General features: G+C 38.8%; 1 protein-coding gene across 13 annotated transcripts in view; it reads left to right on the forward strand.

Moving 5' to 3' along the window:
- GTF2I (general transcription factor IIi) overlaps positions 1-15883 on the forward strand; it is a 99261-nt gene that overhangs the window by 24941 nt on the left and 58437 nt on the right. For 7 of the 13 annotated variants that reach the window (XM_036409345.2, XM_036409344.2, XM_036409351.2 and 4 more), the window contains exons 4-10: positions 2552-2686; positions 3711-3894; positions 4068-4096; positions 9933-9987; positions 10715-10723; positions 10802-10845; positions 13460-13537. In XM_036409345.2, coding sequence (XP_036265238.1) covers positions 2552-2686; positions 3711-3894; positions 4068-4096; positions 9933-9987; positions 10715-10723; positions 10802-10845; positions 13460-13537 — 534 coding nt within the window. The remainder of the gene's footprint in view (positions 1-2551; positions 2687-3710; positions 3895-4067; positions 4097-9932; positions 9988-10714; positions 10724-10801; positions 10846-13459; positions 13538-15883) is intronic. The other 6 variants (XM_036409352.2, XM_036409347.2, XM_036409353.2 and 3 more) reach the window with 1 other exon arrangement.

Here is a 15883-nt window from a genome sequence, read left to right on the forward strand (position 1 = left end):
GGTTTTGCCTCGCAGCCCAGCTTTCTCTGTGTGAGCCTGGGTCCCCAGGGTCTGGCCTAGAACTGGGGTTCAGAGCAGTCGGAACTGGGGTCCAGCATAGTTGGATCTTTTATCTCCTTCCTGCTAGGGAACGCCAGCCAGGCACTCAGCCGCCCCCTCCTCTCCCGCTCCGTTCTCTCCCTGCGCCACGTGTCTCCGTACCTTAGGCTTTTACAGCTCCTCCACTTTTTTTTTTTTTTTTTTAAATATATTTTATTGATTTTTCTTACAGAGAGGAAGGGAGACGGATAGAGAGCTAGAAACGTCGATGAGAGAGAAACATCAACCAGCTGCCTCTTGCACACCCCCTACCGGGGATGTGCCCGCAACCAAGGTACATGCCCTTGACCGGAATCGAACCTGGGACCTTTCAGTCCACAGACTGATGCTCTACCACTGAGCCAAACCGGTTTTGGCCGCTCTTTTTTTTTTTTTTTTTGGCCCTATCTTGCTGAAATATAGTGGCAACCATACTTTGGTAAAAACTGTACAGCTCATCCGCTCTTCCTTCTGGTTTTCTCCCTGCTTCTCGTTGTAGAATTTCCATCAGTTGACTTCCCTGTAGTTCTGGGTAATGTCCATTTTATATTTTAGTTGTATTTTATTGAAATTGTTGTGTGCGGCTGTGGCTAGGTGTTTACCTGTGCAGCCATCTTGGATTCTTCCCTAACTTTTTATTTTAATTTTTAAGCATTTTTTAATTGATATCAGAGAGGAGGGGAGAGGGAGAGAGAGAGAAAAAAAAACATCAATGATGAGAGAGAATCATTGATCAGCTGCCTCCATCAAGTCCCTCACTGGGGATCGAGTCCGCAACCTGAGCATGTACCCTGGCTGGGAATCGAACCATAACCTTCTGGTTCATAGGTGGATCGATGTTCAACCACTGAGCAATACTGGCTGGGCAGCTTTTGATTTTTAAAGATTCCTTTCTTCCCTTTTTTTTTTCTGTCTTTATAATTAATCCTATCTAATAAAGAGGGAATATGATGGTGATGCTCACAGTCAATAAGGAGTGAATATGTAAATTGAGGGTCACTCTGTAACATAGATGGTGGAGGCTGAGCGGCAACACAGGTGTTCCACCCTGCCCCACCCGTGGAGGGGCGGTGGTCACTGCATGCAGGGCGGAGCAGCCAGTGGGTGGGGCGGGACGCCTGCCTTTGTTGCTTTGGGCAGCGAGCAAGAGCAGAGCTGCCGGTGGGCAGTGCGCTTCGGGCTAGTGGGCAGCGTGCACAGGTGTGCCCCACGTAGGCCGCTCTGGGTCTGTGGGGAGTGCGTGCGGAGAGCCTCTGGGCGGGGTAGGGGAGGCGGGCCGGGGGAGGGTTGCCTGTACTCATCACATGGCGGTGGTGGCAGCTGTGAGCACGCCAAGCGGAGCAGAAATAGGCCGAGCTGAAGTAGCTCCTGAAAGCCATCAGTGCTGAGGAGTGGCTGCTCAAGTCCCACCTCTTGGCCCAGAAGGTGTGTGATCTCAGGGACAGCCACTGTGCCAGGCCAGATTGACATCCTCCTGGCTGCGCTTTTACCCATGCACACCTACAGCAGTCCCAGACCATGGCGTAATCAAGTCCCCGTCCCCCCACCTCCCTCCCGCCCCTCCGCTGCACTTCCATCAGTCTCAGCATGCTTACGTCCCTCACAGGATGTGCGCATGTCCCCCAGGCACACTCCGTTCCTTTGGAGAGTGTCTGGGTGTTCTGAGTGCTGAGGGGTGGGTGCCTGTGAGATGACAGTGAGAGGGCAGAGTGGTGACTCCCTGTTCCCGCGGAGGCCAGTGCAGCGACAAGATCATCTCCGTGGGGCTAATGCAGGTGCAGAGGCGGAAGCAGGTGTGGACAGACACACCTGGTGAGTGCGGGTGGCCCTCGCTGAGGTGCCTTTGGTCAGCGTTCAAGATCAGGAATCCAGAGGAGTTGAGAAGTTCCGTCCTCAGAGTGAAATGGTGGGATAGTCGGGGAAACTACAGAGAAGGAATGAGCACTTTGGGTGCCGGCACCCATGAGCGAAGGCTGCCCTGACTGAGCCTCACTGGCTTGGAGCCTAGCGCACTCCTGGACGTGCTTTTCCGAGTTAATGAGAGAAAACATTGATTCTCCCGCTGCCCATGAAGGTGGAACGTGAAGTGGGGAGACGTGGGGAGTGAGCGGGGTTCCAAATCCGCCGTTGGTTCCTTTCACCGCTGACTAGAGATATAAAGGGTGTCCCCCAAAATGTATACACACTTTGAATACCTACTAATTCCAATGGGTGTAAGCATGAAAATGAACAACAGTGGAGTTGTCATCTGTTAAAACTGTGGGTACAAACCGGCAGTCAGACATTCCCTGAGGGGTCCCGGGTTCCGGATTGGAGATCGTGCAGACTGGACTGAGTGCCCCCCACCCCCCATGCATGAATTTTATGCACTGGGCCTCTAGTGTTAGAATATAGAAAAAAATATTCTTACTAAAAGCAAGATATTGAAATAATGGATACAGGCCTTTATAGTATATCATTAATTACTTAACAGGTGTTGAAGAAGAAGAAAAGGCTGCAGAGATGCATAAAATAAAATCTACAACCCAGGCAAATCGGATGAATGTAGATGCTGTAGAGATTGAAACACTTAGAAAAACAGTTGAGGACTATTTCTGCTTTTGCTATGGTAAGGTTATACACTTAAATTTTATAAAAGATACGTTATGTTATTGAGTTTTCTAAGTATATACAACACTTTCGCAAATTGAATGAATGAATTTCTAAATATTGGATTAATATTAGGATCAACCTTATTTTCTATTTTCAGTTTGAAAGAACTAAGAAATAAATATAGCTATTATAGCTGCGCTTTTTGGGGGTTTTTTTAGAGCAGGTTTAGATTGATAGCCAAATTAAGAGGCAGGCACATAAATTTCTCCTATACCTCTTGCCTTCACACATGCATTACTCTGTACTATCAGTATCCCCCATCAGAGAACCTGCATTAGCACATCATAATCATCCAAAGAGAATTATTTATTTTTGACATAGGTGCAAATTTCTTAAAAAAACCACCTTTTGTTAATCCAATTATGTGACAAACAAAGCTCTTTTAAGAAAACAAAAGTTGTCAGAGGGCGAAGATATGTAGGTTATACTGGGTTTTATGTAAAATTCGACTCTGCTTCATGGAGTTTCTATTCTATGGACTCATTGCCTTGTACACACTGACAGCCTGACAGAATACAGTCATTAGTAAATGTACATTGTGTTCATCTAATAAATTTTCAGTAAGAGTATTATCCCAAAATTGCCTAGTTTATGGTAACAATTGGATTTGTTGAGCTTCCATGTTCTGGAGCTGAAATGAAATGGAAAGATTGTGTTATGCCAGAGTGAGGGTATTGTGAAGAAAGAGAATAATGCAAGAAATCAGCCATTGATTGTTCCTATCCTTTTGTGTAGGTTTTATATAAACATCTTATGTACTTTCATTATGGCCCTTTGGAATTCTTTCAGGTTTAGAATTTCTGCTAACATGGAAGTAGAACCCTATAGTTTTTCAAAATAGCTTGGAAATCAGATATTATAAGATAGCATGAATGCCATTTATCGAGCCAAGATAAATTGATGATTTAGTTTTTTTAATCTTAACATTTAATGATTTTTATCTTCTTTCCCCCTCTCCTCACCACTGTCCCTCACCCCAGGGAAAGCTTTAGGAAAATCCACAGTGGTGCCGGTTCCATACGAGAAGATGCTGCGGGATCAGTCGGCCGTGGTGGTGCAGGGGCTTCCAGAAGGAGTTGCCTTCCAGCACCCGGAGAACTATGGTCTTGAAACTCTGAAGTGGATTCTGGAGAACAAAGCCGGGATTTCATTCACCATTAAGAGGTGAAGTACTATTCTCCCTGCCCTCTAACAGTTTATTTATATAAAATTAAATATTCAGCTTATTTTAATATAGTTTAACAATTCATATTTACTGTAGAAGTCGTTTAAATTTATGCTTCACAGTAATTTTTGTTTGTGTATTTATGTATAATTTATTTATTTTTTTAATGCAGACCTTTCCTAGAGCCAAAGAAGCACCTAGGTAAGTTGCTTTACTTACATGATAGTTGAATGGGTTCCCAAACCTGTTTTTGCCCAATTTAATACCTTAAAATGATTTCTTTTACTTTGTTTGAGAATTTGATGTAAGACAATTTGGAGTGGAGTATTATGATATTTGTATAAACCAGTGAAAAGTCTTTGAGCTAAAAAAGTAGACTTGATTTTAGCTCTGCTTCTTGCTTTATGATGTGTATTTAAGATTTTATGTTTGTAATATGTAAGATCATATATATACTGGCATGCACCCTCATTTCTAAGAATTATGGATATGATTTAATTTACCTAATGTTTATAGACCACACATAGAATTATTAGGTACAAGATTGGATGAGGTTGGGATACACAGCTCTGTGTAAGCGTTAAAGCTTTTAAGGTCTGGTAGTCTAATGGAAAAGATAAAAAGTCCATAAAGTCATCACAGCAAGAACACAATACAGGAATGGTTAGAGAAGGTACTGTGGAAGTTTGTTGGAGAAAGGATTCTTTCATAGTCCCGGAAGGCTTTCATGAGAAAGAGGGGCCCTTCAAACCTTGCTGGTGGCTCAGTTAGTTATGGGGGAGAGGGGTGTTCTCTGCAGGCACCAAAAGGCTCTAGTTTGATGCCAATCACTGTTAGGCTTTTACATTGGTGTTTCTTTTTCCTCTCTCTCAAAAGCAGTAAACTGTTCTTTGAGAGAGAGAGAGAGAGAGAGAGAGAGAGAGAGAGAGAGAGAGAGAGAGAGAGAGAGAGGTGGGGGGAGGGGGAGAGATGGCGGCTCTTCGAGAAATGAGGAAGGATTTTTTGGGGGGGAAGTCCAGCCATTCCATTTGAAGGGAAAAGTGATATTTAGAAGACGGACACTCTGGAGCCAGGCTTATTTGAGACTTTTGAAAGTAAATAACCATTATTATTGACAACTTCTTAATTGATATAAGGATGAAAGAACAATAATGTATACACACCCAAACATATTTTGTTTTCTGTTAAATAATCTTTATTTTGTTCTTACCATGATGAAAAGATTAATTTTTATAAACTTTATTGAGGTATAATTGACTTGCTATAAATTCACCAGTTTTAAGTACATAATTCAATGAATTTTGGAAAATGTACAATTAAAAAAGTTTAACAAAAGAGATTTATAACCATTGCCACAATCTAATTTTAGAATATTTTCATCATCCCATCTGTTATTTGATGAATGTTATATAAATAAAATATACACTGTTCTTTTTTTAAGAAAAATATTTTTGTTATTGATTTCAGAGAAGAAGGAAGAGGGAGAGAAACTTCAATGATGAGAATCATTGATCAGCTGGCTGCCTCCTGCATGCCCCCTCCTGGGGATCAAACCCACTACTGGGCATGTGCCCTTGATTGAAATCAAACCCAGAACGCTTCAATCCCCAGACTGATGCTCTATCCACTGAGCCAAACTGGCTAGGGCAGTATATTTTCATTTGAAATTGGCTTTTTCATCCAACATAATTCATTAGAGATTCACCCCGGTTGTTTTTTTGCTGAATATTAAGTACTAGAGGCCTGATGCTGAATATTAAGTACTAGAGGTACTATTGCTGAATATTAAGTACTAGAGGCCTGATGCACAAAATTTGTGCAAGAGTCTCAGCTCTCACAGACCCTCACAGTCTCAGCCAGGCCTCACAGCCTCGGCTTCGTTCTGAAGGTCATCCAGATGGTTGTCTGGAATGTTGTCCGGATGGTTGTTCAGGTGTTCGGTCTAATTAGTATAATGGTTCTTCATTATAAAGGATTCTAGTATATGAATATGCTACCCATTTATCCATTCATCAATTGGCAGACATTTAAATTTTTCCTACTTAACAACTAGAGGCCCAGTGCACGATTGTGCACTGGTACGGTCCTTTGCGTCTGCTGACTGCGGCTGGATACTCCCTCCCTTCCCCCAGTTGCCTGCCTCCACCGCTGGCCGGGGCCTCTCTCCCTTCCCCTGGCCAGCTGTAGGTCAAGGGGACAATTTGCATACTACACTTTTTTTTCTTTAAATATTTTTTATTGATTTTTTACAAAGAGGAAGAGAGAGGGATAGAAAGTTAGAAACATCGATGAGAGAGAATGATCCATCAGCTTCCTCTTGCACACCCCCTACTGGGGATGTGCCCGCAACCAAGGTACATTCCCTTGACCGGAATTGAACCCGGGACCTTTCAGTCCGCAGGCCGACGCTCTATCTATTGAGCCAAACCGGTTTCAGCTGCATACTACACTTTTGTTATATAAGATAACATTATTAATATAATTAAACAAGTTTTTATCTGCATGTATACTTGAATTTCTCTTGGTTATGTATACTTAGGAGTAGAAATGCTAGGTCATAGTGTAATTTTTCATTTGACTAAGAAACTGCTAAACTGTTTTCCAAAGTGACTGTACCCTTTATGTTCTTATTAGCATCATTTGAGGGTTGAAGTTTCTCTGCACTCCTTTGATTTTTGCCATCCTCGTGGGTATGAAATGGTATTTCATTGTGGTTTTGGTTTGTGTAGTCCTACTTACTAAAGTTAAGTATCTTTTCATGTGCTTATTGTCCATTTATATATATTCTTTGGAGAAATGTTTGTTTATATTCTTTCTCCATGTTTTATTTGATTTATTTATATTTTTAATATTGAATTGTAAGAGTTCTTTATATATTCTCTCTATACATCTTTTCTCCAGTTCTACAAGTTTACCGTTTCACTTGTTTGATAATGTTTTTTTAGGAAGAAAAGTTTTAATTTTTATGAAGTTCATTTTACTCTTTTGTCACTTGTGCTTTTGACATCATTATGTAAGAAACTGTTGCCTAAACCAAGGTCATGTTTTCTTATATTAAGTTTTGTAGTTTTAGTTCTTACAGTTAGATCTACTTTCAATTTTGGGGATAATTTTGTTAATATGGCACCTGGTAAGGGTATACATTAATATTTCAATTGTGCTAGCACAATTTGCTAAAAAGACTATCCTTCCTCTAGAATTGCTTTGACATCTTTGTTAAAATTTAGTTGACCATGACTATTTATTTCTGGACTTTCTACATGGTGAGTCATACTGTATGTGACTCAAAACAGTTTATTTGCAACCTGAATACTTTTTAAAAATAATTTATCTTTATTATTGAAAGTATTGCAGATGTTCCTTTTTCCCTTCATTGACCCCCACCCTCCTGTTCCTACCCTTTTTTCCTCCCAGGCCTTCATTATTGTCTGTGTTTATGGGTTATGCATATAAGTTCTTTGGTTAATCTGAATACTTTTTATTTCTTAATTCTGTTGCTTGGTCTAGAATAGCCAATACAATATTTTGCCTTGTCCTAGATATTAGCTGGAATGCATCCAAGCTTTCAATGATGTAGCTGTTGTTTTTTTTGTATGTGACCTTTTTAAGACTGAGAAAAGTTTTATTTGTCATGTTTAAAATTAAAATTCAGATGTTTTTGTCATTATTACTTTTCCTTAAAGTTTACTAGCTTAGCCTTAGTCTGCCATTTGTATTTTGTAAAGCATAGAAACTTGTTTTCAAACGTTGGGGCCTGGTTATTAATTAATGATTATTTCTATAGGGTGTTTTATAATGATAATGAGTAGTCTGAGTGGATGGGTTTGTATGGTTCGACTTCTTTGCCATACCAACTTTCAAAGTAATTGAAAAGTTGCGATTGTGCCTTGACTGATATTGTTCCGTGGTTAGAAGGTTGGCTTGCGCACCAAAGGGTTTTTAGGTTTGATTTCAGTCAAGGGCAAGTACCTGGGTTGCAGGTTCACACCTCAGCCCTGGTTGGGGTGCGTTTGGGAGGCAAACAATAGTTGTGTCTCTCTCACATCAGTGTTTCTTTTTCTCTCTCTTTCTCCCACCTTCCTTTCCCTCCTTCCCTTCCACTTTCCCTAAAAATCAATGGCAAAAAAATATCCTTGGGTAAGGATTTTTAAAAAAAGTTAATATAATTTACATCCAATAAGCCATACACATTTAAAGTGTACAACTTGGTAAGTTTTGACACTGTGAAATCATCACTACAATCAAGAAAGTGAACATATCTTTCATCCCAAAGTTTCCTTATACCCCTTGGTAATTCCCCCATCTGCTCCTTCTGCCCTTGTCCCCAGGCAACCACTGTGCAAAAATCTAGATTTGTTTGCATTTTCTAGATATTTTAATATAAATGGAGTCATATAGTATGCACTCTTTTCTTGTTTGGTTTTTTATTTTAAGATTTATCCAGGTTGTTTAATGTTATCAGTGGTTATTATTTTTCTATTGCTGAGTAGTATTCCATTGTATTGATAAACTACAATCTGTTTACTCATTCACCTGTTCATGAAAATTTGAGTTACTTGGCTATTCCATTACTTGGCTATTAGAAAGTGCTATGAATATTTGATTTTAATATTTGTCACATGAATACACACACACACACACACACACACACCCTACCTAATAAAAGAGTAATATGCAAATTAACATCACTCCACTACACTCACAAGCCATGCCCACCAGCCAATCAGAGTGAGTATGCAAATAAACCCAACCAAGATGGCTGTGGCCACAGAGAGCAGGAGGGAGGCTTGGATTTCCCAGGCAATAGAGGAAGCCAAGCTTTCCGCCTGCCTCCACTCAAGGCTACAAAGTTTCAATTATAGAAGGTAAACAAGTCCAAACAGAAATGGCAGCAGCCACAGAGCAAGCAGGAGCCTTGGCTCCCCTCCAGGCTGCAAAGTTTCAATTGTATTGTAGAAGGTAAATAAATTCCAGATACCAGGGCCTCCACTTGGGTCACCAGGGGGTGTGGCTGGCCTGCAAACCACCATAGGCCCCTTGCTCAGGTCGTCCCACGCCCCAAAGAATCTCCCACCTTGATCCGGGACACCCTTTAGGGCAAACCAGCACCCACATTTATACAGCTGTTCTGTCACACGCACCCCTTCCCTTGTGTGTACACGAGTGCCAGGGCTGCCGGGGAGTCTCTGAGAAGCCATAACCTCTCCGTGGGACCTCCAGGCTGGGAGGGAAGGACAGAGCCCCCAGGAGCCAAGGGGGCCATTTGAGGCCAGATGGAGAGGGGAGGCTGAGCCAGGTAGGGGAACCAGGGCTGATGGCAGGACCAGGAAGTGCCAGGACCAGAGTGGCCGCCCAGAGTCCCTTCTCACATGTGATACCACTAGTCACCCCTTCAGCCCCTGAGCAAGGATCAGAGAATGTGCTGAGCATCCTGCCAGCCTGGGCCGGGTGGGCTTGTATATAGGGTCTGTGTGCAATAGGGAGGAATATTTTTTATTTTTTCTGCCCCTTCCCCCATGCTGCGGGAGAAGGTATTTTTGAGCAGTTGGGGGTGATTAGGCTGACAGGGGAGGTCAGTCGGGGGTGATCAGGCCAGCTGGGGAGGACAGTTTTGGACAATCTGGCTGGTAGGGGAGCAGTTAGGTGCCAATCAGGCCTGCAGGGGAGCAATTTGGGGGTGATCATGCTGTCAGGAAGAAGCGGTTAGGGACAATCAGGTAGGCAGGCAGGCGAACGGTTAGGAGCCAGCAGTTCCGGATTGTGAGAGGGATCCCAGATTGCAAAGGGTGCTGGCCGGGCTGAGAAGGGACATGCCTCTTCTCTCCCCTTCCCCCTTCCCCCCATGCACCAGGCCTCTAGTCTTCCTTATAAAGGAGAACAAAGGACACTTCTATAAGCTAACGCAGTACTCAATCTAGTAGGACCCAGAGCTGTGAACTCCCCCTTTGCTACTTCATTCTATATTTAGGACCTTTGGGAAAATTAGTTATATTTAAAGTGTTGGAAGAAGCTAAATCTAATTTTTTTGTACATATAGGTGGTCGAGTGATGGGAACAGATGCTGAAAGGTCAATGCTATCTCCAGGTGGAAGGTAAAACATTTCACCAAGTTTTAGTGTTTTTTTTGTTTTGTTTTGTTTTTAAATATACTTTATTAATTTATTACAGAGAGGAAGGTAGAGGGTTAGAGAGTTAGAAAAATCGATGAGAGAGAAACATCGATCGGCTGCCTCCTGCACACCCCCCATTGGTGATGTGCCTGCAACTAAGGTACATGCCCTTGACCGGAATCAAACCTAGATCCTTTCAGTCTGCTGGTCGATGCTCTGTCTGCTGAGCCAAACCAGTTTTGGCCAGAGGGGATTATTGTTTAGAGGGTACAGAGTTTCTATTTGGGATGGTGAAAAAGTTCAGAAAAAGAATAGTAGTGATGGTTACATATTAACTCCACTGAGTCATACACCTAAACAAGTTTTAGTTTTTAACTATTGAGGTATTAGAATATTAAAAAGGCCCATGTCACACATCTTGAAACTTAATATGCAATTGAATCATTTGGGGATCCTGTAAAAATAGTAGCTATTGATTTAGTAGTTCTGCATGACAGTAATTCCTTGGGGAAACTGATGTGATAGGCCTTATAGTAAAGTGGAATTGGAAAGTTAATTGCTACTCCATATTTTATTATATCCCCTTCCCTCAAAAATTTTTGATTGGTATTAAAATACTAAATTCAGTTGAAAGTCATGTTTATGTAAGAAATAAAAATGTAAATTTTAAAGTTGAGCCAGTTTTTTGTGTTGTTTTTTTTTTTTCCAGCTTGGTCAGGTGGGTGATTTTATACTGAAATCCAATGCATTTGAATGCTGTGTGTATAGCTTCATCAGGGTTTCCTTTTCCTTTCAGTTGTGGCCCCATCAAAGTGAAAACTGAACCCACAGAAGATTCTGGTATGTACTAGTGCTTTTGCTTTTATTTTTATTTTTATTTATTTTTTATTTTAATAGTGGTAGGTTTTTATTTAATTTTTAAAATATATTTTTTTTATTGATTTCAGAGAAGAAGAGAGAGGGAGAGATAGAAACATTAATGATGAGAGAGAATCATTGATCGGCTGCCTCCTGCATGTCCCCCACTGGGGATTGTGCTTGCACCCCAGGCACGTGCCCTTGACTGGAATTGAACCCGGGTCCCTTCAGTCCAGAGCCTGACACTCTATCCAGGGAGCCAAGCCAGCCAAGGCTGTGCTACTGCTTTTAAAAACAATTATGAAATTTAAGTAAGAAAGCCTTTAATTTAGTAGGTTATATTTTGAGTCATTACTTACTGTTTTGTTGATGAGAACTGGACAAATTTATTTCAGTGATGACGTTATTTGTTATCATATGATATGAAACCTCAAAAGATAACTTGTTTGATAAATGGCAGCTAGAAATTTGCTAATTACACATTTGTAGACAAAACTTATGAATAGCTTTTTCCCAGTTATACAGGAATAGTAGTGTGAAATGTCAGCTAATTTTATTGTCCTTTTTACAAAACTCAATATAATACTCTTTTATTCTCCTTTTCTCTTTGCACACCCATTTTCTACTTAGTAAGGAAGCTTTTTAAGTTTAATCTTTATTTAGTTATTTGATTCCTTATTTTTAAATGTTATGTTTATAATGTTCTTCATATGGGTTTTGTTGGATAGCTTTATTGAGATATCATTTATATGCCATAGAATTTACCTGACATAAGTATATAATTCAATAATGTTGTGTAAGTATTATACTTTCAGAACATTTCCATCACTGCTTCTAGAAACCTTGTTCCAATTTTCAGTCACTCCCACCAATATTATAGACATTCAGTACAGATGAATCAAACCATATTTTATTTTTTACATTTAGCTTTTTAAAAAAATTTTTTTTTATTGATTTCAGAGAGGGAGAGAGAAATATAAACATCAATGATGAGAATGAATCATTAATCAGCTGCCTACTGTATTCCCCCTACTAGGGATCCAGCCCGCATCCTGGGCATGTGCCCTTGACCTGAATCAAACCTGGGACCCTTCAGTCCTCAGGCCGATGAACCAAACCAGTTAGGGCACATTTTGCTTCTTTTCCTCTGTATCATGTTTTGAGGATCATCTTTAAAATATGTTGTAGTGTGTTTAAGTAGTTCAGACCTGAATGTTATTCCATTGTATGGATATACTACCTTTTTAAAATCCTTGTTCTGTTTGGTAGACATCTGAGTTGTTTCCTCTTTTGAGTTGTTTTGACTACCTCTGCTATGTACATCCACATATGTGTCTTTGTATGGAAATATATCTTAATTTCTCTTGGGTAGATACCTAGGAATGAATTGCTGTTTTATGGTAATTCTATGCTTAATTTGAGCTACTGACAAACTGTTTTCCCAAGTGGCTGCACCATTTTTTTTATGTTCTTAGCAACAGTATATGAGGTTTCAGTTCTCCATGTCTTGGTCAGCACTTGTTGTTCTCTGTCTTTTTATTATAGTTGTCCTAGTGGGTTTTTCTTCCTTTCCTTTTTTTGCTTTTAAATAGACATTTTATTTTTAGAGCAGTTTTAGTTTTACAGCAAAATTAGATAGAAAGTACAGAGTGTTCCCATATTTTTTATATATATTTTACACAACACACATATATATATATATATGGCATTTGTTTTAGCCAGAATTTTGTGCATTTTATTTTATTTTTTTCTTCAGCTTTATTGAGGTATAATTGACATTACTTGAGTTTTAATTACAAAGATTTCTCTAATTCTAACTTTTCTATGCGTGGAATTGTATAACATGCACTTGTTTAAAACTGGCTACAAAGGTCCTGATTGTGGGCAAAGGATTATGCAGAAAAGTGTGCTTTGTACCTGTTAACAAAGGGAATTTTTAGGAGGAAAAAAACGTTAGTGTATCTCCTTATAATATGGGTGAAAATTATGCCATCTTTACCCTGAAACATTGAGTCTTTGCAGAGTTTATGAGTAATTTCCAGTGGCTGGCAAAATATTTTTAAAAAATATTTTATTGATATTTTACAGAGAGGAAGGGAAAGGGACAGAGAGTTAGAAACATTAATCAGCTGCTTCCTGCACACCCCCTACTGGGTATGTGCCCACAACCAAGGTACATGCACTTGACCAGAATTGAACCTGGGACCCTTGAGTCCTCAGGCTGACACTCAATTCACTGAGCCAAAAGGTTTAGGGCTGGCAAAGTGTTTTTAATAGTGATTGAATATATAGTGTGATTAATGTTCTTTAAATCCAAAGTTAAGGATTGTCAGAGAAAAAAATCTGGCAGTAAATAGTCCCAGAATATTTACAGTGGCTAAAACTTTGTCTAGGTTGGGTTTAGGTGACTCATACCCTGCCTCCCACGTATGTCTCTTTCCCCCCTCCCTCTCCCGCTACCTAGCATACTTTTGTCCTTTCAAAGTTTTTATATATAAGTGTTATACTGCATTATTAGGAGAGTAGAATAGATTTCCCTGCACCATTTAGCTGAGTGCCCTAAAGTATAATTGTGTAATTTTATTTGCTTTTACAGGTATTTCCTTGGAAATGGCAGCTGTGACAGTAAAGGAAGAATCAGAAGATCCTGATTACTATCAATATAACATTCAAGGTAATACTCTCTAATAGTTTTTCTTTCCAAAAGTTATTAGTGGTGAAAATTTAAATTTATCAGTTGCCTGAGTTCTTGAAATGCTTTTTATTTATTGTTCCTTGATTGGCACATGTACTTGTATTTTATCACTAGATTAAAACATTTTAAAAACAGGGCAATATAATAACTTAAACAATTACAGGGGAAATGTAAAGTAGCCATTAAATTTATATATATATTCTTTTTGTTATTGTTGTTGTGAATCCTCACCTGAGGATCTTTATTCTGTTGCTTTTAAGAGGGAGGTGGGTGAGGGGAGAGAGAGAGAAATATCTTTGAGAGAAAGACACATCTACTGGTTGCCTCCCACACATGCCTGGACTGGGAGCAAGGAGCCAACCTGCAATCCTTGGGTGCACTGGCTGGCGCTCTAACCATTGAGGACGCTGGCCAGGGCTAAGTATTAAAAGAACAAAAGTGGCACAATTTAGAATTCAACTCCAGTTTCTAATGCTATTAAAGTATGAATGGTCTTCTGAAACTTTATTAGTTCTATTTATGTAATAAAAATAACTATCACTATAAAAAATCTATAAAAGGTAAGACAAATAAATGTTAGCTATTTTTTATTTTGTTACCTTTTGCTTAAATATGAGGAAGGAATTAAAGGTTTTAATTTCACGCTGGAGTTCTTCTTTATGCATCAATGTGTTTTAGTTTAGAAGAATGTTTTCTAGATTTAATAAGTTTAATTTTTATAGATGCATAAGGTACATCAAAACATTTAAAGAGTGAAATTTGATTAGTTTTTTTGTATATGCTTATCATGCTATCTTCACTGCAATAAAGATAATGAAATGTCCCTAACCTCCAAGTTTCCTTGTGTTCCATTGTGATTCACTGCTCTCTCTAACCAATCATTGATGTTTTCTATTACTTTAAATTAGTTTCCATTTTTAAGAAATTTATATAAATGGAATCATTATCAAGTATGTACTGTTTTCTTGTGGGGTGCTGTGAATTCCTTCATTCCACATAATCGTTTTGAAATTCATCCATGATGTTGCATACATCACTAGCTAATTTCATTTTATTATTGAGTGTTATTCCATTGTATGGCTATATGGCAATTTGTTTATCCCTTTCTATTTATTGACGTTTGGTTGATTCCAGTTTGGGGCCATTAAAAAATAAAGTTGCTATTGATTTTTGCATGTAAATTTTTGTGTGGAATATGCCTTCATTTCTCTTGAGTAGATTCCTAAAAATGGAATAGCTGGGACATATGGTAGGTATTTAACATTTTAAGAAACTGCCAAACTACTTTACACAGTGCATATAGTATTAACATTTCCTTCCCCAGTGTATGTAGTTCTAGTTGCTCCACATCTTCGTCAACACTTATACAGTCAGTCTTGTTCTTTTTAGCCATTTTGGTGAGTGTTTTATGAAACCTTATTTTGTTTTTAATAGGTTTAAGTTATTTAATAGGTTTAGTTCATTTAAGAAGATAACCCTCTATTAGTTTTGTAACATAAAATTATTTGAACAAATTTATTCTGGTTTGTAATCATGTGAATGAATAACTAAAATTAAACCATTTTATAGTGAATTTTATCTGTCAGTTTTGAACATTTTATTGCATGTGACATTTAGAATTGCAAGGTTAAAAGGTTGAGATAATTTTGAGGATTTTTAATTAAAAAGTTAAAATTTTGGTAAATATTTAACTTTTATAGCAGTTGTTGGTACCCTAATAACATTTGCATACATTTAATATTCTCTTTTTTTTACACAGATTATGATTAATTTTTAAAATAAAATGTTTACTTTTATTTTTGATATTGCTATTTTAAAAAATTGATTTCAGAGAGGAAGGGAGATGGAAAAAGAGATGCCGTGTTTCCCCGAAAATAAGACATCCTCCAAAAATAAGACCTACTTACAGGTTTCCTTCTGAGTGAAATATAAGGCATCCCCCCAAAGTAAGACCCCCCCTAGGCTAAACATGAGAAATTTGGTCCACTGATTCTGAAAGAAATAGAGTCACAAGAAATTCACCAGGAAATTCAGGAATTGGATTGCTATGATGATGTTCCAGAAGATGATAACATGATTGTCATTGAATAAATGAGTAAATTCTTGATACTGTAGGATTCACAGTTTGTCTGGTTTGTGTTGACAACTACCGTACAACCGTACCATATACAGGTAATAAATTTCCTTTATTTTTATTTAACAATAAATGTGTACCGTATTCTTCTTCATGGAAAAATAAGACATCCCCTGAAAATAAGACGTCGCACATCTTTGGGAGCAAAAATTAATATAAGACACTGTCTTATTTTTGGGGAAACAGGATAG

This window comes from Pipistrellus kuhlii, unplaced genomic scaffold, assembly GCF_014108245.1.
Source record: "Pipistrellus kuhlii isolate mPipKuh1 unplaced genomic scaffold, mPipKuh1.p scaffold_m20_p_4, whole genome shotgun sequence".
Lineage (NCBI taxonomy): Eukaryota > Metazoa > Chordata > Mammalia > Chiroptera > Vespertilionidae > Pipistrellus > Pipistrellus kuhlii.